Consider the following 27537-nt stretch of genomic DNA (forward strand, 5'->3'; position numbering starts at 1 on the left):
GGATTAGATACATGGCTCAGCAGCCAGTATCACACAGGATAGGATTAGATACACTGCTCAGCAGACAGTATCACACAGGGTATGATTAGATACACGGCTCAGCAGACAGTATCACACAGGGTATGATTAGATAGATCAGGGGACGAAGCCGCTGCGGCGGCGATACGCGTGGGGTGTCTGCCTATCACCCGACCTTCCTGTATCCACATGCCGGACATCTGACTCTGACTCTCATGTAAGACCTCATGGTTTATTGAGGTTTGGGTGATGATTCTTGTTTGCTCCGCTACTCAGCTTTAGAGACTGACTATTTGGTGTTGTACCACCCTTTAAAACTTATGAATCTATACCCTATGACTGTTTTTATACTCATCCAGACTCTAGCCTAGGGGTGCTTTCGCCATTACACATGAGTATGTCTATGGGGGCTCTATAGCCGCCGCTATGACATTTTGAGGTATTATACCTGTTCTTTAATTGAGTCCGTGACATTATACCTGTGATACAGATATTTGGGGATTTTTTTTCTCCTGTTTGGATATATACAAATACATGTGGGTGATTTACACAAAATGTTGTGTTTTTAATGTTTTTACTTGTTGTGTTGTGGTGTTTTGAATAAACATTTTTGTATTTTCATAATATATATGGTTGTGCGAGCCGTTTTGTAGTCCATTCTTCCCTTCGTCTCAGTTACACTATATTGGACTTGGCTCTGCACGCCCTTAATTAACTCCTATATACGGCTTGAGTGCACCCTGCTTCTTATTATATTACCTGATTTCTTCCAGATGACTTCTGTACAGGCCAGGCTCAGGCCTGAGCCCTTCCTCAGCAGTATGGCAGCCAGAACGGATCTGCAGCCTGTGTGCATGCTCCCGGTCCTCCCTGGTAGAAATTGGCAAATGCTCCAAGGAACTCGTTGTTGTCGGCTCGTTATTGTCATAACCTATTAACCCTTGTGTTCCAAGGGTGCACCGACATCAGTTTCGATTATAGATTGTAGCACAGACGTAGAGTTATGGTCACCGAGCATTAGACAATAACTTGCTAAATGGAGCACTATACAGCAGGGGGGAAAATATTGGAAACCTGATCAGATTCTAAAGGGTTAAACAGGTTGGTTGTGTACATGACCATTAATCTGGTGGCACAGGTCCCCCTGCTTATGTCTCCCAGTGACTCAATTCCCCAACAATCATACATAGGAGAGGAAGAGTCAGAGGGGTGCGGTTCTGTGTAAATGAGTCTGTGGGGCGGAACTTGCGTACTTCTTCAGCGAAGGCTTTGACCAATCACAGACAAGGAAGGGCTGTGATTGGTCTGTGTCACTCTGCAGGAAGCAGAGGCTAGTCTTGGTCTCGCTAGAAAAAGTACAGTAGGGTCTTAGACTCTCTACAGAAATTGAGGGTGGCTCTTTGCACCTTCTCCTTTTTGTCAAGCTCCATACAGTATCAGCTGAGAGAAAGGCTTTCAGTGCAGGGCAGACAAACAGTTGGACAATGTTGGGAACAATTCAACTGGGGAATTATGGAAAGGAAGTTCCAGCACCTAAGGTGCTGGAAGAATGCTGATTAAGATGAACAACTCACTCAAAAAAGTGGATGGCAAATTACACAGCATAAGATTCCTAGAAATAGTAGAAAAAGTGATGGGTGATGAGGGTAGCAAACAGGTAGGAAAAAAGTGAAGCATTTGAAAAGTTACTGAACTTGTTAGGTACCTTTGTAAGAGATCAGCCACAGCTATAATTAAATCATCTTAATTCTATCATTCTAGAAGATCTGCTGGTTTCAATACACAATATATGATGACACTATGGGACTGTCACTAACCCTAAATAATAGATGTGCACCTGAGTGTTGTGAAGCTCCATAATACCATGGGATACGGACGCCTATGAGTGTCAGATTCCAGGTTGTACCTATTCTCGGTGTGCCACCACCACATAGGTGACCGCTCTCTGACGCAATGTCTTCTGTACCCTTTGTTAGATGAGGACCATTATGGATCTGTGAAATCTTACTTTTTGTTGCCCCTAATCATATTATAACAGCTTCCCATAGATCAGCGTACTTCCACAGCCAGCTGTTAGGTGGTTTTTGCCCCTCCTTAGTGTCGAGTAGGATACTGTTCCCAGGGAGCCCTGCCTGGCCAAAAAGTCTCTTTACACGTTACACAAATAGGAACAATATCTCGTATTCCATTTTTAGTCAAAGAATGACTATGGTGCATCCAGATCTGATGAGTGTCCGACAGAAGAGACAGCTGCCTAGAGTGCATCTGTCTAGCCTTGGCAGGGGTGCAATTTCCAGCTGATGTGCAGAAGCCCTCACACAGAGCTCCATCCTGTCCAAACCTAAGAGAGGACTACAGGGACAAGAAGCTTCATCTGGTCCAATATATCTTCAGCTCTGCAAGGGATTAACATCGTCGCAAATAAGAAGGTACATTAACCAATTACAAGCCACAGCAGGTATAGAGTCACAAACTGGTGGCCACATGATCCAGGGGCATTTGGCATCAGATTGAACCTAGTAAACAAGACAGTTCCAAGAGCTTAAAAAAAAAAATAACTAGAGGAACAAAATGAGTGGTAACCTGGAAGAAGATGGGCCATCAAAAAGTTACTGTGGTTTACATACGAGTGGTCACTTGCATCTCTACATGGAGCAGGAACCTTGAGCAGTGGAAGTAAGGGACTAGGGCCAACAAACCAATGGGCAGCAGATTGGACAAAAAGTCGAAAAAACAAGCCAAAAAATAACTTAGGAACAAAACGAGTGATCATCTAGGATAAGATGGGCTGTTGAAGAGTAACATAGGATAGGACACAAAACCAGTGGTCACCTGGAAGCCTGCAAAGGGCAGCTACGTAAGTGGAAGTGCCTTGGTTCAACAAGACCATTGGGCACCAGATTGGACAAGAGATTCCCAAAAGCAAAATAAAGCAACTTGGGCACAAAATGAGATGTCACCAGGCAGAAGATGGGACAATCACTGTCCACAAAAGACATTCTTCTTATTTAAAGGAAGTGAGATACATTCTCGGATACAATTTAAACGGCTTGTTCTCACCCACAAAGCTCTCCACAGTGCGGCACCTCCCTACATCTCCTCCTTCATTTCTGTTTATTGGCCTACCCATGCTATATGCTCCACAAGCCACTTTCAACTAACCTCTGCACTAATCCGTACCTCCCAGTTTTAGGCGCTCCCTAAAAACACATCTGTTTAAGGAGGCCTATCACATTCCCTAATCAAAGTCCTTTGATACAGTACATAGCCCGTTCACTATTTCTCTGAACATAAATCCCCATCAAACTCCACCGCACACAAAAGCACTACAACTATTGGCTGGTGACGAGCTCATGCAGCCTTTATCTACCCCCCATTTCCTCAAGATGGCTGGACCAGCATTGTAAATAAGCCTCTGTACTGTGTGTCACCCCCACCTCATTGTAGATTGTAAACTCTCACGAGCAGGGTCGTCATTAGTTTTGCTTTAGTTATTGTTGGACCATCATTAACTATGTTTCAAATGACTGTTGTATATGAACCTATGAATTGTAAAGCGTGCACACTATGTTGGCGCTATATAAATAAAGATTATTATTATTATTTGAGCCTTGGACCAATAAAACAGCTGAGTACCACTGCCATATTGGATCCAGTGGACAAGAGAGTCCCAAAGAGGTAAAGAATGGACACAAAATATGTGGTCACGGAGAAGAATTAGGAGCAGGCTCCTTAACTGGTAGAAGTCAGAGCCTTGGGCCAAGAAAGCTGCTGGGCATTAGATTGGATCCAGTAGACGAAATAGTCCCAAGGGCTAAAAAAAAAAGTAACTTGGACACAAAATAAGTTACTACCAGGTGGAAAATGGCCCAATCACTGTCCAAGGTGGTCAAGCTCTTTAATAAATGGAAGCAAGGGGGGCCTTGGTCCAACAAAGCCATGTGGCACAAGATTGGATCCAGTGGCCAAGAGGGTCCCAAGGGCTAAAAAAAAGTTTTAAATAAAGTAACTTGGATACCAGGTGAAAGATAGGCCAATCACTGGCAAAGAAGGGGCAGGCACATAAGCCTTAATCACCAGAGTAATGACTGCCCATCAAACCATGGTAAACTCAAAGCCGATGCCATCATATGCCCAATGCAAAACCCTGCTATATAATTAGCTTTTTTATATATATTCTCCACCTGCGAGGCACATGTACAAAAAAAAGGTGGTGGCCACAAAGTCTCAAGGTCAAATTTGCATGAATTTTCTGGTTTTGTATTTGGGAATCTCACAATGAGCCATCCAGGAGGAGAGATATAATTCATAGGGTTAGACCTTCGTTTCTTTCCGTGAGATTCCTTTCGCCCAGTCGCCGTGAACCGTCAGGAATGTATTGTTATTGTGTGACCACAAAAAGACCAAAGTCCTCCGAATCTGCATCAGCCTAATGGCAGCGGGCAAACTCCACATTCCTAGCTCAAGATTTCCTATTAACTCATCAGAACGCGTTTGTAGAGAGCTAAATGAGGAATTACTTCCGTCTACTGAACACAGCCAGTAATTAAGTGGTGTAATTCTCCTTTCCAGAGGGAAAAAATATATATTACATGGTGATCTTTTCAATTCACTGATAATGTGGCGGTAATAACCATGTACCGTATATAGTGACAGTAAAAGGTTATCCAAAAGTATGGAAATTCGGAAGAAAAAATGATTTGGGCCTTTCTATTTAGCTCCAGAATACAAGATAATGACACTTTTCTTATGAATCACCCTGATTTTTACTGGTATCATAAGATCAATCAAGCTCTGTCAGTCAGCGCCAATAAGATCTGAGACTACCCCCTCTGGATGAAAGTCTTGGGCAAAGTAGGTCCAACAAGCCACCAGACAAGGTCCATGATGAGCGCTGGAAGCCCCTATTGAGGGATTTGATCTGACAGCTAAGACCCCAGGGTCAGGGACTCACAGAACACTTATAGAAAAGAGTAGCAGGGATGACAAGCCACATCTCACTCCTGTATCCATGATCCCTGTTAGTGTCATTGTGGAGAAGAGACCACAAATACCACCAAGATCGGGCTTTGCTATTTATGGGTGTCCAAACATTTAGGACCAACCACTTGTTTGAGTATACAATAGCTGCAGACTTATGCTGTAGAGGGACTGTACTGAGCAGACAGCAGATGGCGCTGTGTTAACCGTTATTGCTTATGTGCATGTGGTTCCTCTCTAGTCTGTGTTGTATGACCTCTGTTTTTTCCTTTTCCTGTATCCGCCATGTTTTTGATGATGAATATCCCAAATTAAAGTTTATTCTCCCACAATCTCCGTGTGCTGATGAGTCTGCTGAAAATCTGTAACGCCATGCACCTCCCCTGTGACGTAATACTTTGAAGAAAAAATAAATAATAATACATATATTTTTTCTCAAGTCCTTATAAGAAACACTCAAGTTTCCTATGCCAATGAAAGAGTTATTAAAGTCCAAAAGGCTGCTTGGCTACCGGCTCCGCACAGCGCTGAGTCTTACATCCCCTGTCCCTTTAAGAGGCTGAGAATACATGTGGCTACAGTGTCAGCTTCACTATGGAGATCAGACACTGCAGCAGGAGGAGGAGGAGGAGGAGAGGCTGAGCCTGACACCCCACACTGCAGGGGGAATCCCTGCCAGCCTCACAGTCCCAGCAGCCCTGCACACATGGACAGGGGGGTCTTCTAGCCAGCCCCAACCTATTCTGCAGGACTCAGCTCTAGAACAAAGTCCTCTTTATACTGTCACCATGGGAGCAGTACAGAGGCGCTGACTCTCCAGCTGTCTACTCAGTGCTGTATTCCTGGTTGTCCTCTGCCTCCGGCCACCATGCTGTCCAGACCCAAGAACACCTTCACCCTGAAGCAGGACCCCAGAGAGACCATGGTAAGTGAAGCCTTCCCCCATGCCCAGCAGAGTCCCAGTGTTTGTTTACAGTAAGAGGAAACATTGTATCTCTGCAGTCCCCCTCCATGGAGAGCAGGGAGGGGAAACAGGCTGTACCCGACTCTTCACTTCTCCACCAATGTGCTGTAATGTCTTCTGTATGGTCCATGTTGTGCCCATCTGTTTCTGCTCCCATTCCCCTTGCTTGGTCACAGTCCATTTTGCCAAGTTGCCAGACGTGAAGGGTTAATCGATTATGACTGGATCGTGATGGGCACTGATAAAAGATAGCTGTCATTTTGGGGTTGGATACTGCCATGTATAAAGCATTGGTAACTGTATATATGGCCACCTGTGCAGATGGAGCAGACTTGTGCCACCTGGGACTGGAAATTATAGGTCTGGCTTTAATCTCCTCATTAGGAAACAGATAGTTGCAAAAAAAGTCTATCAGGAGCAGGGATCCCATATGTGATCCCCTAGAGGGAGGGCTATGTGTTAGGATCAGTGCCCCTTGTGTCTGAGCACGAATAAAGGTCCGGGGTATCCCTAGGCAAAGGCGTAACCACGTCAAGCTTGTGGGACCAAACATAAAATTTCCAAAAGGGCTTCAAAGGATTTTGAGTCTTGTGCCAAAGAACCTTTTGGGCTCCAGTTTGCTCCACGACTGTGCCCCTGTCTGTATGTATCCAACAGAGACAACAGTGTCCTCTGTCCAGGTGGTGGTCGTTAAATTACTTTTTTTTTATTTTTTAGGATGACTGTATAAAACTCACGGTGTTATAAAATGGGACCCTACGACGTTTAGGTCGCTAAATCTTCCTGTTGACAAAAAGGTCTATGCGGCTGCTGCTCTTCCACGGCTTCAAAGGGTAATTTCCATTTTTATAAAAGGATATTGTCGGATAGTGCATGGAACTACAAGCAATTTTGCAATGTACTGCTTATTAAAATTTGCAGCTGTTCTTGAGATACTAACATTTTTCTTTGGTTTACAGATGGTTGCCTTTGAGACCGACCACTGCTGCTAGACAGTAGAACATGTGCAGTGCTTGTAAGCTCTTTTCTATTCAGATTGTAAGCAGTATTTTGAAGCTGGCCAGGATCTCTGGAGCCCCCTGTTATCTCCTAATCCCGATGCTTACAAGCCAGACAGCAGCGGTGGTCGGTCTCTTAGACAACCAGCTTTAAACAAAAGAAAAGTGTAAATATCTGATGAACGGTGGACAATTTTAATATGCAGTAAATTGCAAAAGTGCTTGTATTTTCCAGCCCAATCCAACAATACCCTTTTTATGAAGATGAGAATTAACCCTTTAAATAGAGCCAAATAAAAACTATGGCCAACCCAGACACTAGTGCCAAAAACTAGATTCCCAGTTCTGTCAATGCCAATACAGCAGGGAGTTGTATTAAGACCCAGAGTGAATCTTCACGTGGAAGTTGTGGAGCGACCATTTGCCCCCTTGTCTAATGCCACTTTAAGAACTGTACTGTTGTGGCTTACAAAGGCTGTATGAAATATGTCGCCTGCTGCAATGATTGTCAAAACTCATTATTCAGCTGCGGACTAATAATAGAAGTGGAATTATTGGAGGAAGTAACTTTGCCGACCCAGAAACTTCTAAAGAAAACTGTACCGGGTTTGTGAGCGAACAAGATGCTGCTTGTTCTATTGACAAAGCTCGTAATTGTCTGCGTCTATTCTGTAGCCGAGATGTCTGAGAACATAAAACGGCACCAAAGCAAAGGCCTATAAAATCCTCAGAACCGGGAACAAAAAGCAATATGGTAGATCTGATCAGAATTTCCCCAAGCTGAAGGCAGTTTATCGTTTTATATTTGTGTGTGAACAAATGCACGCTCGGCTCATCTGAATGTGCATGTATTCTCACAGGGGAGAGACAAAAAGCCTCTGCCAGATACCTTTGGCATCATCTCTTCTCCTAACAAAGGTCAGACATGCTGAAACTCAGCATGTGCAAGCCTGCTTCCCCCCTCCCCCCCCAATATCCATTGTCAGTTAATATTCTGGACATTATATTGTCAGCTGGTCCCATGGGCAATCAACCAAGATCCATACTGTACCCCCCATATGCCTGTTGGCACAAAGGCCCGTTCACAAGGGGTTAGGAGACCCAGACCCTTATTCTAATGATATATGAAGAGTGGACCCTTAGTAGTTGCCCGTATCTGCTCCCGGAAACCTCTCCTCATCTCTCAGGAGATATAGACAAGCATGTATGACTAGATGCCAGGGGGCACCGCTAGCCACATGGACACGGAGGCAGCAGGTTGTGCCCCCGGTGAATGGGACAAAAGTGCTGGATGTATGAACCAGTCTGTAAATGTAAATATGGAAGAGCTGATTGTAAGTGATGCCGAAAAGGAGGGCCGTGGATGGAACAGCGAGTGCCTCATATTCCATATTCCATGATATTTGCCACGAGGGCTGAAGCAGGTGGTGAGCAGGAGACCGCTAGCCCGCATTTCCGTCATTTTTATTTTTACATTTGGATTTCTGGGATCCCACAATGGGAGGTTTCACATTCCAGCCGGACCCGGGAACATCATTTACAGAACAGAAAACACTTTTCGTTTCCAGAATATGAAGGCGAGTGAGTCATACCCTGCAGATTTGGAGACAACTTGTACACATGCTGTCCAGCTACGTTCTGCAGCGGAGGCCGAGATTACAATACCAGGAGGATGACTGAAACATTAGTCAAGAGAAAGTAGCCTCTGCCACTATGTTTAAAGGGAACTTCTATTTTACAAGTTACACTGCTTAAAGGAGTAGGATAAAAAAAAACTAGATAAAAGCGAGACATAGCGCCAACCACCCCGGGACAGCGTGCCAAATTCAGGACCGTCCTGCTGGGCCGGAGAGGCAGGACACTATGAACCGGTGGACCTGCTAAGAGTTGACAGATAATCACCGATCCAATTATGATTTATCCATAGATAGGCCATCGATATCTAAGCCTAAACACTAGAGAATTATGTACAAGTATATTGTCACTTCGGACATACGCCGAATATATATATATATATATAGTGACATCCCTTGATGCATTTTATTTTCATCTCTCCAGGTCACAAGCTCATCAAGTTCTCCAAACGTAAACCAGCGCGGTGTGGGTCTGAAATGCCTGCCAGGTGAGGAAGCGTGTATGTGCGCGAGGGTGCAGCACGCCTGCCTGTTACCATGACAACAGTAGCCGGCATACAAAGCCACAAACGTAAACTTCCTGTCCAGCCCGCCGCCTCCTTCTTGCTGTGTCTGCAGACTTCAGACATGTGGATCCACTAAAGCTTATTTTCTAATTTTGTATTTTTATTGTCGCAGCCCCACTCCACCCCCACTTTATAATTAAGGCCATATCTCTCCGGGGAGTGGTTTCTCTGTTGGGCCTTTCTGCCTGATCTGCTTTTCTTCAGCATGGGAAACTCTAGTTCTTTGTAAAGAAGTTTTATAGGGACCTGTCACTTGTCATAAAGATGTAATTTATTTACCTTGTGTAAAAGTCACTGTTCTCCTGAATCCGGGGATTTTTTTCATTTGTTCCTGCGCCTCTCCATTCCTGAGATATGGCCCCCTCTTCCCTGGACAGAAATGTAGTCCTTAGCCAAATGTGTGTGATTCTCAGGAACACGCCCACAAAAAAGAATTAAGGGCCACGCCTCCTTGGATATTAAAACTAGATTTACATACAGGGAAAAGGAGGCCATAACTCAGGAACAGAGAGGAGCAGGAATAAAAGAAGGACATCTCCGCTTCCAGGAGGACAGTCAGCGACATTTACACAGTGTAAGAAACAATTATGGTAAGTGACTGGTCCTCTATAAGTTCGACTGGGTATTCAGTTGCTCACAATTTCCAAGATCTCGGCTTTCTTTCAGTAAACGGGAAATGTCTTATTTCTAATACAGAGTCTGAAGACTTGTCCTCCTCACATTAGGGCTCATTTTAGTTGTTCAGAGCTGTTTTTTTTGTGACAGACATACATGACACTGAGAATCGCCCCATCGAGAACAAGTAAGATAGTGATCTTGGATCACTACCGATGTTGAAAACGAATAGGTTATAGCACTCCAGTGAGAAAAATGGCCTCACAGACTCTTACCCGAATAATATTCCCACGGGGCTCCCTTGTTGTAGGTGGACACACATATACTTGACTTTCTCCATTCACATCTACATCATTCATATCTACAGTGGGGGAAATAAGTATTTGATCCCTTGCTGATTTTGTAAGTTTGCCACTGACAAAGACATGAACAGTCTATAATTGTAAGGGTAGGTTAATTTTAACATTGAGATATAGAATATCAAAAATAAAATCCAGAAAATCACATTGTATAATTTATATAAATTTATTTGCATTTTGCAGTGAGAAATAAGTATTTTATCCCCTACCAACCATTAAGAGTTCTGGCTCCTACAGACCCGGTTAGACACTCCAAATCAACTCGTGACCTGCATTAAAGACAGCTGTCTTACATAGTCACCTTTATGAAAGTCTCCTATCCACAGACCAATTAATCAGTCAGACTCTAACCTATACAACATGGTCAAGACCAAAGAGCTTTATAAGGATGTCGGGGATCAGATCATAGACCTGCACAAAGCTGGAATGGGCTACAGAACTATAAGTATGTCGCTAGGTGAGAAGGAGACAACTGCTGGTGCAATAGTAAGAAAATGGAAAAAATACAAAATGACTGTCAATCGACATCGATCTGGGGCACCATACAAAATTTCACCTTGTGGGGTATCCTTGATCATGAGGAAGGTGAGAGATCAGCCGAAAAGTACAAGGGGGAACTTGTTAATGATCTCAAGGCAGCTGGGACCACAGTCACCAAGAAAACCATTGGTAACACATTGCGCTGTAAAGTTTTAAAATCCTACAGTGCCCGTAAGATCCCCCTGCTCAAGAAGGCACATGTGCAGGCCTGTCTGAAGTTTGCCAATGAACACCTGGATGATTCTGTGAGTGATTGGGAGAAGGAGCTGTGGTCAGATGAGACAAAAATTGGGTTCTTTGGCATGAGCTCAACTCGCCGTGTTTGGAGGAAGAGAAATGCTGCCAATGGCCCAAAGAATACCATCCCCACTGTCAAGCATGGAGGTGGAAACATTGTCTTTCGGGGGTGTTTCTCTGCTAAGCGCACAGGACTACTTTACAGCATCAGTGGGAGAATGGATAGAGCCATGTTTCCCGTAAAATCCTGAGTGACAACCTCCTTCCCTCCGCCAGGACATTAAAAATGGGTCATGGCTGGGTCTTCCAGCAAGACAATGACCCAAAACATACAGCTAAGGCAACAAAGGAGTGGCTCAAGAAGAAGCACATTAAGGTCATGGAGTGGCCTAGCCAGTCTCCAGACCTTAATCCCATAGAAAACTTATGGAGGGAGTTGAAGCTCTGAGTTGCCAAGAGACAACCTCAAAATCTTAATAATTTAGAGATGATCTGCAAAGAGGAGTGGACCAAAATTACTCCTGACATGTGTGCAAACCTCATCATCAACTACAAAATACGTCTGACTGCTGTGCTTGCCAACAAGGGTTTTGCCACCAAGTATTAAGTCTTGTTTGCCAGAGGGATCAAATACTTATTTTTCACTGCAAAAGGCAAATACATTTACATAATTTATACAATGTGATTTTCTGGATTTTATTTTTGATATTCTATCTCTCAATGTTAAAATAAATTATAGACTGTTCATGTCTTTGTTAGTGAGCAAACTTACAAATTCAGCTAGGGATCAAATACTTATTTCCCCCACTGTATAGAGACAACTTTCATAGAAGTGATTGGAGACTGCCTTGCATGTATGTGGTCAGCTTTCCAATCATCCCTTGCCTGGATGTGGATGTGGCCTCCCCTGTCATTCTAGAGGTTGGTCCCCTGATCTCTAGGGCTACCGATCATATTAGAACTCATTAGCTAGTGATCTGGTTATTCTGATGACCTCCTTCTTTGTGACCACTGATTAGAAAAAAGTGGCAGCGGCACTGGGAGAACCACAGTAGCACTTGGTGAGGGTGTCTGTCACTTTAATGTCACTGTATGGAAATAAGCTCTCCTCCCACTTGTCGTATAGCATGTTTTTTATAATGTCTTCACAAGCATTACTGTGCAAAGGTTAAAGAGGAAATACCTTGCGCTGATAGTGTTAAGTCTTCACGCAAACCACAACAGCAAAGCACGCGACACCGCGGATTTTCTGCCTAAATACATTCAGCCTGTTCTAAGGTGACCATTATCGGCACGCTATGTAATATATCCAGAGTTTACGTTTTATAGGGGTGCGGCCTGGTATGTGAGCGTGTGCACTCGCTCTATAGTCATGTCTGAAAAAAGGAGTGGTGGCGATCAATTTGGGTACGCCGACCTCATGTTCTGACCCCATGTGAGATAATAAATAAACCAATCGATTTGTGTCTCACAGGTGAACAGGTACATGAGAAATCCTTAAGGGTTAGAAAACGATTGCATTTCAAAGATGGCTACCATGATGTTTTTGGAACCCTGTATTGTACCAGCTACCGGATCGCTTTCCGACCAGATTGTTTCAGCTCCACTCAGGTAATGGCAGAAATATATCCCTCACCTTGCAGCTTGGTGTATGCTAACACCTTCGCCTACTGTCACACACAATTTTTCATCAGTTTTTGTTTTGTTTTTATAAGACTAAAAAATGCATTCAAATATACCAGTGGCTACAACAGTCATAAAACAGAAGAATTAGGCTATGTGCACACGCTGCGGATTTTGCTGTCTCACTCTCCGATACAAGAAGCAGGAGTTTTTCCACAGTAGATACATACAAATGAAGACGAAAGCACAGTACATACACACAGAAGAGAAGATGAGAGCATAGTAAATGCACACATAGAAGAAGAGGGCAAAGTACATAAACACACAGAAGAGAAGATGTCCCATTACTCACACAAAAGAGAAGTGAAGAGGGCACACCACACACACACAAGAGAGGAAAGCACAGTACATACATGCATAGAAGGGGGCACAGTACATACAAAAACAGAGAAGAAGAAGGCATCGGAAATTCATAAAGGAGAGAAGAAAAATACATATATACACAAAAGAGAGGAGGGCACAGTACATACACATAGAAGTGAACACTTTACATGCATGCATAGAAGAGGCCCCATTACATATGTACACAGAAGGGAGGAAGAGGGTACAGTACATACAAAAACAGAAGAGAAGAAGAAGGCACAGTACATTCATATAGGAGAGAAGAAAAAAAGAAGAAAAAAACACATATAAACAAAAGAGAAGAGGGCACAATTCGCATGCACAGCAGAAGAAGAGGACCCAGTGCATATGCAGAACAGAAGAAGAAGTCACAGTAAATTCATAAAGGAGAGAACAAAAGGGCACAGAATAGTTACACAAAAGAGAAGAGGGCACAGTACACACACACAAAAGAAGGGCACAGTACACATGCAGAACAGAAGAAGAGGGCACATTACACACTGCACAAGAGAGCTCCGTATACATGCTGAACAAAAGAAGAGGGCAAAGTACATTTATAAAGGAGAGAAGAAAAGGGCATAGTATTTTTACACAAAAGAGAATAGGGCACAGTAGATATGCAGAACAGAAGAGGAAGGCGCAGTACATTCATAAAAGAGACAAAAGGGCACAGTATAAACACACTAAAGAGAACAGAGCATAGTACACACACAAAACAGAAGAAGATGGCACAGTACATTCATAAAGAGGAGGAGAAAAGAGCACAGTATATGCCCACAGAAGAGAAGAGGGCACTGTACACACACAGAAGAAGAGAGGGCACAGTTCATATGCAGAACAGAAGAGGAGGGCGCAGTACATTCATAAGAGACAAAAGGGCACAGTATAAACATACAAAAGAGAAAAGAGCACAGTACACACACAAAACAGAAGAAGAGGGCACAGTACATTAATAAAGAGAAGAAGAGAAGAGGACACTGTACACACAAAGAAGAGAAGAAGAGGGTGCAATATACACACAGAAGAGAAGAGTACACAGTACATTCATAAAGAAGAGACGAAGACATAGTATATACACACAGAAGAGAAGAAGAGGGCACATTATATACACACAGAAGAGAAGGGGGCACAGCACATACACAGATTAGAGAAGAAGAGGGCACAATACGCACACACAAAGTAGGGCACTGTACATACACATAGAAAAAAAGAAAGAGGGCACAGAATATATACACAGAAGCAGGGAGGGTCACAGTATGTACACATAGGAGGACAGAGGTGCTCAGTATACATACATGTTGCTTTATACACAGTTGCTGTTATGGTGCCTACCTAAAGTTCTATTTGTTGTGATTTGTATCACCTTCACTGAAAACAATATGCAAGTTCCCAGAGGGGAAAACGAGTATACCAGGGCGCCTCAACAAATATGTAACGGTAGTAACTACACATTGGAGGAACACTTTGGAAAAAAACTATTTCAATTCAAATCTCGGCTTTCTAGGCCATTGTAGGAACAACTGAATGATTCAGGGGAAAAGAGCCCTGGGCGAAGTTGTGCTTTAACATCCTTGTTTTTTTTAAACTCCAGATGCCTCACTTTGTTGTGTTCCTATGATGTGAAACAGTTAACAAAACGTGTTTGTTCTGTGACAGGATTCCTCCCAGGAGGTGATATTTGACAGCGACAATGATATCTCTCTACCCTGTGCTGACAGGATTTTGGCAGGTGAGAGCTGACATGTTACTCTTGCAGTAAATCATTCCTCGCTGCTGAATGCCTGTATTATCCAGATTTACACCGGAGAGATCAAAGGAGTCCTCTGAGATTCTGAATTAGCAGGTAATTCTGCTGAGACCGAAAGATTAGATTAATGGACGCCGGCAGAAAAATAAAGGGAGATGAACATATGATATTGTGTTTATGGATTTTGCTGCAGATTTCAGCCACTTTCATAGAGAAAAAAAAATAAAAGAAGGCTTTAGTAGCAGCTCCTGGAGGTTGGGTAGTACAGGATGGAAAGACAATTAAAGGGCACCTGTCCAATCATGTATCAAATCTAGACTGGCTCACTCATTACGGAAAGCTACATATTACACAAGTAAGCCTGACACAGGGAGAGCAGGTTTTCACACCTTCATCCCACCCAGTGGGGCCTGATTGACAGGTATATACCTGTTTGGGTATAGTTGGAAACTGTCAATCAAAGCAGGATGGACGGTAAGAAAGGAAGCAGTCATCAACTAGACTCTTCTTCAAAGGAGTCATCAACTAGACTCTGTTTCCAGCCAAGCTTTTAAGCTACATTTTACAGGTGCTTCTCACTAAATTAGAATATCATCAAAAAGTTAATTTATTTCAGTTCTTCAGTACAAAAAGTGAAACTCATATATCATATAGAGTCATTATAAACAGGGTGATCGATTTCACGTGTTTATTTCTGTTAATGTTGATGATTATGGCTTACAGCCAATAATTAAACCCAAAAGTCATTAACTCAGTAAATTAGATTAACAAAAAACACCTGCAAAGGCTTCCTAAGGCTTTAAAAAGGTCCTTTAGTCTCTTTCACTAGCTCCACAATCATGGGGAAGACTGCTGACTTGACAAATGTCCACAAGGCAGTCACTGACATACTCCACAAGGAGGGTAAGCCACAAAAGGTCATTGCTAAAGAAGCTGGCTTGAAATAGATCACTCTGTTTGCAATAACTGGTTATTATATGAGTTTCACTTTTTGTATTGAAGATCTGAAATAAATTAACTTTTTTGATGATATTCTAATTTAATGGGAAGCACCTGTATGTGAAATACTACAGTACACCTATCAGAACGAAGACTTTGGGCCTGGCAAGTACCAGTAGCCTCTTTCACACTTCCGTCTTTCTTTTTTCGTCACAATGAGTCGTTTTGTGAAAAAAAACGGATCCAGCAAATGTTTCTGCAGGATCCGTTTTTTACCATAGACTTGTTTTAGCGATGGATTGTGACGGATGGCCTTCCGTTTCATCCGTCGTGCACTGGATCCGTCGTAAAATCGCTGTCCGTCGGACGGAGACAACTCACAGAGGAACGTTTTTTCTGTACGTCGGAAAATCGCTCAGCGACGGATCCTGCACCGTCGGTCATTGGCTATAATGGAAGCCTATGGGCGCAGGATGTCAAAAGCAGGAATCCAGCGACGGATGCCATCTTTTGAATCTGAGCATGCCCGGAAGAATTTCCAGTCAGGGAAATTCTCTCTCGGTCTCTTTCTATCTCTTTTTAAAGATATAATGTTAAAAATAATTAAAAAAATAAAAAATCTTGATATTCTTACCTTCCGGCATCCACAGCAGCCTTCCCGATGCTTGCGATGCTCCCGTTCCCAGTAATGCATTGTGAGAATGACCTGTGATGACGTAGTGATAAACAAGCCAGGGCGAAAATGGGAGTAACAATACAAACAAGTGCAGAACACTAGCAGACAAACTAATTAGGAACCAAGAAACAACATTCAGGGAAGGAGTGGTTAGAGGGGCTGCTTAAAGATACCCTGCTCACAGGAGCTAGGCCAGGGAACCTAATCTTTGCAGGACAGAGCAGGGTTAAATTCCTGCAGACACTGGCTGTGCCCACTATAGCCAGGTGGAAACAGCAGGAAGATGCAGCAGTGCTGAGGAGTTCTCTAAGAGACAAACTCACCGAGATGGTCTGAAGAGGAAATCATTCCAGTAATGAAGCTGTGCTAGTACATGTAAAAGGGAAAATCATTCCAGTAGTGAAGCTATGCTAGTACATGAGAGCTAGTAAAGGCAGAAGCATTTTGACCCACCAGGGCCCAAGTCAAGCTTGTGCATGGACCCTGTGCATTGACTTATTTTTTCGATCTATATTTTTCTAGTGACCAATCAGAGTAAAGTTAAAGTTGTCACCCCGTCATTGAGCCTGAAGTTTGTCCCTGAAGAGTTACTGATCTACTGCAGAGGGTTTCGGCTGATGCACTTTCACTTCAGTGACAATGGCTTGAAAACTGAAGCTTTTAGTGTAAGTGGACCGCTCTTAATTGATGACTACCATTGTGGACATCTTTATTGAAGGGACAAGTCCATTGGTGTCTCTCCTGTTATAGGTAGGAAAAAGCGGAACCTTGTCTATTCTGTTTTTAGATTTTCCAGGAACGTTTTGTGGATGCTTGTATTGTGTTTTTTATTTTCTTTGAAAACCTATGAGGCATACAAGCATAGCAGTAACATTACGATGAGGACTCAAGCATAGCTGTCACGCTGCCATGAGGCACACAAGCATAGCGGTCGCACTGCCATGAGGTACACAAGCATAGCTGTCACACTGCCATGAGGTACACAAGCATGGCTGTCACACTGCCATGAGGTACACAAGCATAGCTGTCACGCTGCCATGAGGCACACAAGCATAGTGGTCACACTTCTATGAAGCATGCAAAGCATAGCGGTCACGCTGCCATGAGGTACACAAGCATAGCGGTCACACTGCCATGAGGTACACAAGCATAGCGGTCACACTGCCATGAGGTACACAAGCATAGCGGTCACGCTGCCATGAGGTACACAAGCATAGCAGTCACGCTGCCATGAGGTACACAAGCATAGTGGTCACACTTCTATGAAGCATGCAAAGCATAGCGGTCACGCTGCCATGAGGTACACAAGCATAGCGGTCACACTGCCATGAGGTACACAAGCATAGCGGTCACGCTGCCATGAGGTACACAAGCATAGCAGTCACGCTGCCATGAGGTACACAAGCATAGTGGTCACACTTCTATGAAGCATGCAAAGCATAGCGGTCACGCTGCCATGAGGTACACAAGCATAGCGGTCACACTGCCATGAGGTACACAAGCATAGCGGTCACGCTGCCATGAGGTACACAAGCATAGCTGTCACGCTGCGATGAGGTACACAAGCATAGCTGTCACGCTGCCATGAGGTACACAATCATAGCTGTCACGCTGCCATGAGGTACACAAGCATAGTGGTCATGCTGCCATGAGGTACACAACATAGCGGTCGCTCTGCCATGAGGTACACAAGCATAGCGGCCGCTCTGCCATGAGGTACACAAGCATAGCTGTCACGTTGCCATGAGGTACACAAGCATAGCTGTCACGCTGCCATGAGGTACACAAGCATAGCTGTCACGCTGCCATGAGGTACACAAGCATAGAGGTCACACTGCCATGAGGTACACAAGCATAGCGGTCACGCTGCCATGGGGTACTCAAGCATAGCGGTCACGCTGCCATGAGGCACACAAGCATAGCTGTCACGCTGCCATGAGGTACACAAACATAGCTGTCACACTGCCATGAGGTACACAAACATAGCGGTCACACTGCCATGAGGTACACAAGCATAGTGGTCACACTTCAATGAAGCACACAAAGCATAGCGGTCACACTGCCATGAGGTACACAAGCATAACTGTCACGATGCCATGAGGCACACAAGCATAGCTCTCACACTGCCATGAGGTACACAAGCATAGCTTTCACACTGCCATGAGGCACACAAGCATAGCGGTCACACTGCCATGAGGTACACAAGCATAGCTGTCACGCTGCGATGAGGTACACAAGCATAGCTGTCACGCTGCCATGAGGTACACAATCATAGCAGTCACGCTGCCATGAGGTACACAAGCATAGTGGTCACGCTGCCATGAGGTACACAAGCATAGCGGTCGCTCTGCCATGAGGTACACAAGCATAGCGGCCGCTCTGCCATGAGGTACACAAGCATAGCTGTCACGCTGCCATCAGGCACACAAGCATAGCGGTCACACTGCCATGAGGTACACAAGCATACAGTTGTGGCCAAAAGTATTGACACCACTGCAATTCTGTCAGATAATACTCAGTTTCTTCCTGAAAATGATTGCAAACACAAATTCTTTGGTATTATTATCTTCATTTAATTTGGCTTAAATGAAAAAACACAAAAAGAATTGTCCTAAAGCCAAATTGGATATAATTCCACACCAAACATAAAAAAGGGGGTGGACAAAAGTATTGGCACTGTTTGAAAAATCATGTGATGCATCTCTAATTTGTATAATTAACAGCACCTGTAACTTACCTGTGGCACCTAACAGGTGTTGGCAATAACTAAATCACACTTGCAGCCAGTTGACATGGATTAAAGTTGACTCAACCTCTGTCCTGTGTCCTTGTGTGTACCACATTGAGCATGGAGAAAAGAAAGAAGACCAAAGAACTGTCTGAGGACTTGAGAAACCAAATTGTGAGGAAGCATGAGCAATCTCAAGACTACAAGTCCATCTCAAAAGACCTGAATGTTCCTGTGTCATCAAGAAGTTTAAAGCCCATGGCACTGTGGCTAACCTTCCTAGATGTGGACGGAAAAGAAAAATTGACAAGAGATTTCAACGCAAGATTGTGCGGATGTTGGATAAAGAACCTCGACTAACATCCAAACACGTTCAAGCTGCCCTACAGTCCGAGGGTACAACAGTGTCAACCTGTACCATCCGTCGGCGTCTGAATGAAAAGGGACTGTATGGTTGAAGACCCAGGAAGACCCCACTTCTTACCCCGAGACATAAAAAAGCCAGGCTGGAGTTTGCCAAAACTTACCTGAAAAAGCCTAAAACGTTTTGGAAGAATGTTCTCTGGTCAGATGAGACAAAAGTAGAGCTTTTTGGGCAAAGGCATCAACATAGAGTTTATAGGAGAAAAAAAAGAGGCATTCAAAGAAAAGAACACGGTCCCTACAGTCAAACATGGCGGAGGTTCCCTGATGTTTTGGGGTTTCTTTGCTGCCTCTGGCACTGGACTGCTTGACCGTGTGCATGGCATTATGAAGTCTGATGACTACCAACAAATTTTGCAGCATAATGTAGGGCCCAGTGTGAGAAAGCTGGGTCTCCCTCAGAGGTCATGGGTCTTCCAGCAGGACAATGACCCACAACACACTTCAAAAAGCTCTAGAAAATGGTTTGAGAGAAAGCACTGGAGACTTCTAAGGTGGCCAGCAATGAGTCCAGACCTGAATCCCATAGAACACCTGTGGAGAGATCTAAAAATGGCAGTTTGGAGAAGGCACCCTTCAAATATCAGGGACCTGGAGCAGTTTGCCAAGGAAGAATGGTCTAAAATTCCAGCAGAGCATTGTAAGAAACTCATTGATGGTTACCGGAAGCAGTTGGTCGCAGTTATTTTGGCTAAAGGTTGTGCAACCAAGTATTGCACCAAGAGGGTGCCAATACTTTTGTCTGGCCCATTTTTGGGGTTTTGTGTGAAATGATCAATGTTTTGCTTTTTGCTTCATTCTCTTTTGTGTTTTTTTATTTAAGACAAATTAAGTGAAGATAATAATACCAAAGAATTTGTGATTGCAATCATTTTCAGGAAGCAACTGAGTATTATCTGACAGAATTGCAGGGGTGTCAATACTTTTGGCCACAACTGTAGCTGTCACGCTGCCGTCAGGCACACAAGCATAGCGGTCACACTGCCATGAGGTACACAAGCATAGCTGTCACACTGCCATGAGGTATACAAGCATAGTGATCACACTTCTATGAAGCACACAAAGCATAGCAGTCACACTGCCATGAGGTACACAAGCATAGCGGTCACACTACCATGAGGTACACAAGCATAGCTGTCACACTGCCATGAGGTACACAAGCATAGTGGTCACACTTCTATGAAGCACACAAAGCATAGCGGTCACACTTCTATGAGGCACACAAGCATAGCGGTCACACTTCTATGAGGCACACAAGCATAGCGGTCACACTGCCATGAGGTACACAAGCATAGCTGTCACGCTGCCATGAGGCACACAAGCATAGTGGTCACACTTCTATGAAGCACACAAAGCATAGCGGTCACACTGCCATGAGGTACACAAGCATAGCTGTCACGCTGCCATGAGGCACACAAGCATAGTGGTCACACTTCTATGAAGCACACAAGCATAGCGGTCACGCTGCCATGAGGCACACAAGCATAGCGGTCTCACTTCTATGAAGCACACAAAGCATAGCGGTCACACTGCCATGAGGTACACAAGCATAGCTGTCACGCTGCCATGAGGCACACAAGCATAGTGGTCACACTTCTATGAAGCACACAAGCATAGCGGTCACGCTGCCATGAGGCACACAAGCATAGCGGTCTCACTTCTATGAAGCACACAAAGCATAGCGGTCACACTGCCATGAGGTACACAAGCATAGCTGTCACGCTGCCATTCAGGCACACAAGCATAGGGGTCACAATCGGTCATACTGCCATGAGTTACACAAGCATAGCTGTCACGCTGCCTTGAGGCACACAAGCATAGCTGTCACGCTGCCATGAAGCACACAAGCATAGCGGTCACCCTTCTATGAGGCACACAAGCATAGTGGTCACACTTCTATGAAGCACACAAGCATAGCGGTCACGCTGCCATGAGGCACACAAGCATAGCGGTCTCACTTCTATGAAGCACACAAAGCATAGCTGTCACACTGCCATGAGGTACACAAGCATAGCTGTCACGCTGCCATGAGGCACACAAGCATAGGGGTCACAATCGGTCATACTGCCATGAGGTACACAAGCATAGCTGTCATGCTGCCATGAGGTACACAAGCATAGCGGTCACACTGCCATGAGGCACACAAGCATAGCTGTCACGCTGCCTTGAGGCACACAAGCATAGCTGTCACGCTGCCATGAGGCCCACAAGCATAGCGGTCACCCTTCTATGAGGCACACAAGCATAGCGGTCATACTGCCATGAGGCACACAAGCATAGCGGTCATACTGCCATGAGGCACACAAGCATAGCGGTCACACTGCCGTGAGGTACACAAGCATAGCGGTCACACTTCCATGAAGCACACAAGCATAGCGGTCACATTTCTGTGAAGAACACAAGCATAGTGGTCACATTTCTATGAGGCACACAAGCATAGCGGTCACATTTCTATGAGGCAGATGAGTTGCCCCACGGGCTAGGGGTACTCGGTACCGGATCCAGCTGTTTCACAGGGGGCTGTCACGGTGGTTGCAACCCGGTCCGTGGCCTTGGTGCCCATGTAAAAGGGAAAGGTCTTTAAAGGGATAAAGTTTATGTTCGTGACGTCACCTGTGGTATTCGGTCAGGGTGACCGACGCTGCTTTAAGGGGTCCGTTGGGGTGATGTTATGGCAGCTAGATGGTATACCTTCCCACAGGTGAAGTATATCCCCAGGGCTTCCCAGTATGTAGATGGTAGTATGATGAAAGGTGCAGTGAAGAACGAGGACACAGGTTTGCAGTCTCTTTACCTTGTTTACTGTTGGTTTCAGCAGCCACAGTCCAGGGCACCAGATCACAGGGCAGGTAGAGTCCGGCCGGTTTGGAGGCAAGTCCAGAGTCCCCTTGTCAGGTGGAAATCAATAGCCTTCCCTTGTGCTGTAGTGGTGTAGTCCCTTACTGCATAAGCTTCAAATAAGGTCCTCACAGATGTGGTGTCTCTCTCCGTCCCCCGTAGTCGGATAGAACAAATCCTGTATGACTGGTGCCTTGAGGCTGTTTATAGGGACTCTAGCATGCCCCGGCCTCTGAGAGGTGCCACCGTGCCTCCTGGGTGTAAGTGCAGACAGGTGATGTGAAATTAGCTGTCCTGCCGGTCTCGGATGTAAGGCGTGGAGGTCCTTACAACCTCAGTATTCCGACTACCGGTGTTCTGCGCCTCAGAAGGAGGCAGTCTGCTCGGGGCTGGTCCCCTTCTGGTATCCTCTCCTGTGTTTTGCTTTCCTGCACGCTCACTGCAATGTATTCGGCCTTCTATGTGTCTCTGTCTGGGAGATGCAGATCTTAGGGCATGCACAGCTCCGTGAACCCTCTATCCTCCTCAGATGGCTGTCTGGAACTTTCTAACTCTCCATACAGACTACCAGATATATATATATATATATATATATATATATAGGGAGTCACCTAGTAAATAGGATCAAAAGCTCCCCCTGGTAGGAATATGTTGCATGCTTGTGGTACCTGGCGACAGTTATCTTTTCTTGCCTCCGAACGTAGCATCACTCTCCTCGGGAGGAAAGCAATGCCACTGTGGCGACCAGGACCCTGGGGCGCCACACACACAAGCATAGCGGTCACACTGCCATGAGGTACACAAGCATAGCGGTCACACTGCCATGAGGCACACAAGCATAGCGGCATGTTTTAATCGCAAATTAAGTTTTCTGTTGCTTCAGTAGTCGGACGTTCAGCGCTTTATTAGACACCAACCAACCCAATCTGCAGGACCCAAGTGCTTGCTCATAAATAACTATACATAAACATTTTCCTGTCCTCCTATCTAACCTACTCTGATTTGTCTGAAAATTAGATGACGTGTGATTATGGAGAACATGGCATCTCAAGTACTGACCCGTTTTCTTTTTAATTCTGTTAGATGACCCATACTATGGCTAAGAACCAGCAGGTTATCAGCTCACTGGTGCAGCAGGAGGCCATGTTAAGAAGCCTAGGTGAGGATTGATGCTATCTTTAATTGTTGGCCTTTATAAACATCTTGCTGTCTTATGTGAATGGACAGGTTATGAACAGGATGAGCTGAGTAGATTGATATATAGGTTTGCAGGGAAAGATTCAGTATAACTTGTATTTTTATTCATCTAAATTTCGGTTTGCTCTGGGCTTAGGAGTCCTGTAAATAATGGAAATGACCACCCAGTGGACTCTTGAGCCCAGAGCAAGCAGGAATCCAGATAAATAAGCTCTGGAGTATAATGCAGGATGTAACCCAGGATCAGTACATGAAAAGTGATGTAATGTACGTACACAGTGACTCCACCAGCAGAATAGTGAGTGCAGCTCTGGAGTATAATACAGGATGTAACTCTGGATGAGTGCAGGATCAGTAATGTAATGTATGTACACAGTGACTGCACCAGCAAAATAGTGATTGCAGCTCTGGAGTATAATACAGGATGTAACTCAGGATTAGTACAGGATCAGTAATGTAATGTATGTACACAGTGACTGCACCAGCCGAACAGTGAGTGCAGCTCTGGAGTATAATACAGGATGTAACTCAGGATTAGTACAGGATCAGTAATGTATGTACACAGTGACTGCACCAGCAGAATAGTGAGTGCAGCTCTGGAGTATAATACAGGATGTAACTTAAGATCGGTACAGGATAAGTAATGTATAGTGTATACACTGTGACCCCACAAGCTGATTAGTGAGGGCAGCTCTGGAGTATGATGAAACTCTGAATTGCTACACAATAGCATAATACTCTTAAAGCATTACTGATTAGGTGTATTGGCTTTCTCAGATAAGAGGGAAACTACAACTCTCATGGACTATCCTACATGTCTGTTTGAGTCAGCTGCAGACTGGGAGAATGAAATTGAAAGGTTGCGAGCGACTGCCTGGAGAGTGACCCCCATAAATGAGCGCTGTGACACCTGCACCAGGTACGGTGACTAGGAAGCAATAGAAGCTTTCAATACCTACTGTTTAGTAAGTAGAATAAAATATTTTTTTCCCTTTGTTTTGTGATGGGTTTACCGCGAAAGAAAGGGATCAGAAGACCGCAGTGTCCGATTTCATGTACTCCTGCACTGATTAAAAGCACTTCACCATCATATTAAAAAGTGCAGGTTTTTGCTAGCAGTACAGGGGTTAATCTGTTGAGAGCTCCTGGAGCTTTCCTGCTTTGATGTTCTCAGATGTTCAGTATTGGCCATTCCCTTCTGCTATATATACTGGCCTCTGGCAATCAGGGATTGCCAGTTTTAGTTTCATACTGCCTGGTTCTGGAGTTGGAAGTGTTGTTTATTTGAGGAGGCATTTGGAGTGTTGTTCAGAAGACTGTTGCTTGGTGATTTGTCGGTGTGCATATCCCCATCCTCTCCTATTTGTTTTTTCCTTCCTTTACCTCCAGTGTTCCCCTCTGTTGTTTGTGAGGGCATATTTGTATGACTGGCATTTTCATTTATCCCTGTATGTCTTCCCTTGTTAGTTTGGTTTGTGTATTCCTAAACACTACAACTTGCCAGTTCCCTGGGTGGGGGAGGGGACACATAAGGGCTGATTTAGGAGCTCAGCAAGCCACATGATCCAGGCGTCTTCACCATCACAAGTAATCAGGCATAGGAGCAGGCATAGCTAGGGAGCCCCTAGCCCCAGGATTTCCTGCAACAGTGCTGTGACATATTTTTGTGCCTTCAAGGCCCAAGACATGTAAATATACCCTAATCCCAGTTCAGTAGTTCCTAGTGCAATTCCATTAAGTTAATTTTTTTTACCCACAATCCTCTACTTTATCGGGATGCGTTACCTCATTGTCATCTGACTTTGTTGGGGATACTTTTGGCTATTGCTGATTTATTTTGGGACATATCATCTAATATGGCAGAAGTTCAGTATTTTCTAGCACAAGTTATTCTTATGGTCTGATCCTAAATGTACTTAACAGAAACAAAACCCATAATTACCAAACCACAACGAGGCCAAGCTTAAAGAACGTTCTCTGTATAGTGGTTCAAGGCTAAACAGTCAGTTCTGGTTGATATGCATACACTAGGCAGACAAGGCATTTCATTTTTAAGATTCTTCGGCCACTTCTTCCTTTTTTGGGTTTTCAAATGAAGAAGTAACTATGGAGAACGGCTGGCTCCACCCATGAGGATCTCTGCTCCTCCACACACCTCAGAGGAGCCATGGTATCTCAATCTATAACAATAGATTTAAGGTACCTTCACACTAAGCGACGCTGCAGCGATACAGACAACGATGCCGATCGCTGCAGCGTCGCTATTTGGTCGCTGGAGAGCTGTCACACAGACAGCTCTCCAGCGATCAACGATGCCGAGGTCCCCGGGTAACCAGGGTAAACATCGGGTTGCTAAGCGCAGGGCCGCGCTTAGTAACCCGATGTTTACCCTGGTTACCAGTGTAAAATGTTAAAAAACAAACAGTACATACTCACCTTCGCGTCCCCCGGCGTCCGCTTCCTGCACTGACTGTGAGTGCCGGCCCTAACAGCAGAGCGGTGACGTCACCGCTGTGCTGTGCTTTCACTTTACGGCCGGCGCTAAGTCAGTGCAGGAAGCGGACGCCGGGGGACGCGAAGGTGAGTATGTACTGTTTGTTTTTTTACATTTTACACTGGTAACCAGGGTAAACATCGGGTTACTAAGCGCGGCCCTGCGCTTAGCAACCCGATATTTACCCTGGTTACCATTGTAAAACATCGCTGGTATCGTTGCTTTTGCTGTCAAACACAACGATACACGGCGATCTGACGACCAAATAAAGTTCTGAACTTTCAGCAACGACCAGCGATATCACAGCAGGATCCTGATCGCTGCTGCCTGTCAAACTCAACGATATCGCTATCCAGGACGCTGCAACGTCACGGATCGCTAGCGATATCGTTTAGTGTGACTGTACCTTTAGACACCATGTTAGGCCAATTTCTTACAGACATACAGTGATAAGCAAAAGGGTAACAATGTTTTCAACTTTTGACTTTCAGACTCCATATCTCACCATCCACTACTGCTTCGAAAATTAACCTACAATCATTTTATAGAAAATCATGTTGGCTATCTCATACATAATTTTGACTTACAACTATTTAGCATATGATTAGTTATGCAGATTCTTGTCATGTCGCTGCATTGTTACTGTTTTGCTCCTAAAAATCTAAATGTTATATTTTACTATGTTGTTAGTATTTTGTAAATCCACCTTTGGCTTTCAACACTGCCTGAATCCTTCTCGGCATGCTCTCGATCAGATTCAAACATGTCTCGACCAAAATATGATCCCAGGTCTCTTCTACACGTTCCTAAAGTTGGTGCATACTGCACGACTCACTATGGTATGTATACAGTTTTTTATTCAACTCTACCCACAAGTGTTCCAGGTCTGAGGACTGTTGGGGAAAAATTCAGGACCTCTGCTCAATGTCACAGAACCATTTTTTGCCAATATCAATGAATCTCAACGAATGCATCAGATCATTGTCCTGCCGGAACACGGATGTCCTTTTCATACCCATAGTACTCGAGTTTAACACAAGAAAACGGAGTGGAAACGGCCACAACACCATTAAAAAAATATGTAGAATTTTATTAAGTGTTTGTAACAAACATCAATACAAAAATATCAAAAATATCACAAATCTGCATATAAGTGCTGTATGCACTATGCACTTATCAGAGAACAATAAGGAGGAGACATGACGATAAACCAGATCGAGGGGGGAACATAACAATACATCCTTATGGTATAAGCATGAACCCATATCACATTAATAGGAGGTCCCATAGATCCTTAGTGCAATGAGTTAGTACTTCAGGTATAGCCATATCCAAAGAATCTCATAATTCCAGCGGCACATGCTTACCCATTTGAGAAGATCAAGGGATCGCCCCCACCTCTCACGGCACTCCCGGACGCGCGTTTCGCGTTCTAGCTTTTTCAACAGGGTCTCACTATGGTATGTATACAGTTTTTTATTCAACTCTACCCACAAGTGTTCCATAGGGTTGAGGTCTGAGTACTGTTGGGGAAAAATTCAGGACCTCTGCTCAATGTC

The 27537-nt window shown here is 44.4% G+C and overlaps 1 protein-coding gene across 3 annotated transcripts in view; it reads left to right on the forward strand.

The window, feature by feature from the left end:
• The first annotated feature begins 5534 nt into the window (after window positions 1-5534).
• The window catches only part of MTMR11 (myotubularin related protein 11), a 59283-nt gene continuing 37280 nt past the window's right edge, over window positions 5535-27537 (forward strand). The window contains exons 1-7 of one of the 3 annotated variants that reach the window (XM_077259073.1): window positions 5535-5923; window positions 9019-9082; window positions 12386-12522; window positions 14593-14665; window positions 16821-16963; window positions 23371-23446; window positions 24262-24403. In XM_077259073.1, the coding sequence (XP_077115188.1) occupies window positions 5867-5923; window positions 9019-9082; window positions 12386-12522; window positions 14593-14665; window positions 16821-16963; window positions 23371-23446; window positions 24262-24403 (692 nt within the window). In that variant the 5' untranslated portion in view covers window positions 5535-5866. Of the gene's footprint in view, window positions 5924-9018; window positions 9083-12385; window positions 12523-14592; window positions 14666-16820; window positions 17049-23370; window positions 23447-24261; window positions 24404-27537 lie in introns of all 3 variants that reach the window. The other 2 variants (XM_077259065.1, XM_077259081.1) reach the window with 2 other exon arrangements.

This window comes from Ranitomeya variabilis, chromosome 1 (assembly GCF_051348905.1).
Source record: "Ranitomeya variabilis isolate aRanVar5 chromosome 1, aRanVar5.hap1, whole genome shotgun sequence".
NCBI classification, from domain to species: Eukaryota; Metazoa; Chordata; class Amphibia; order Anura; family Dendrobatidae; genus Ranitomeya; species Ranitomeya variabilis.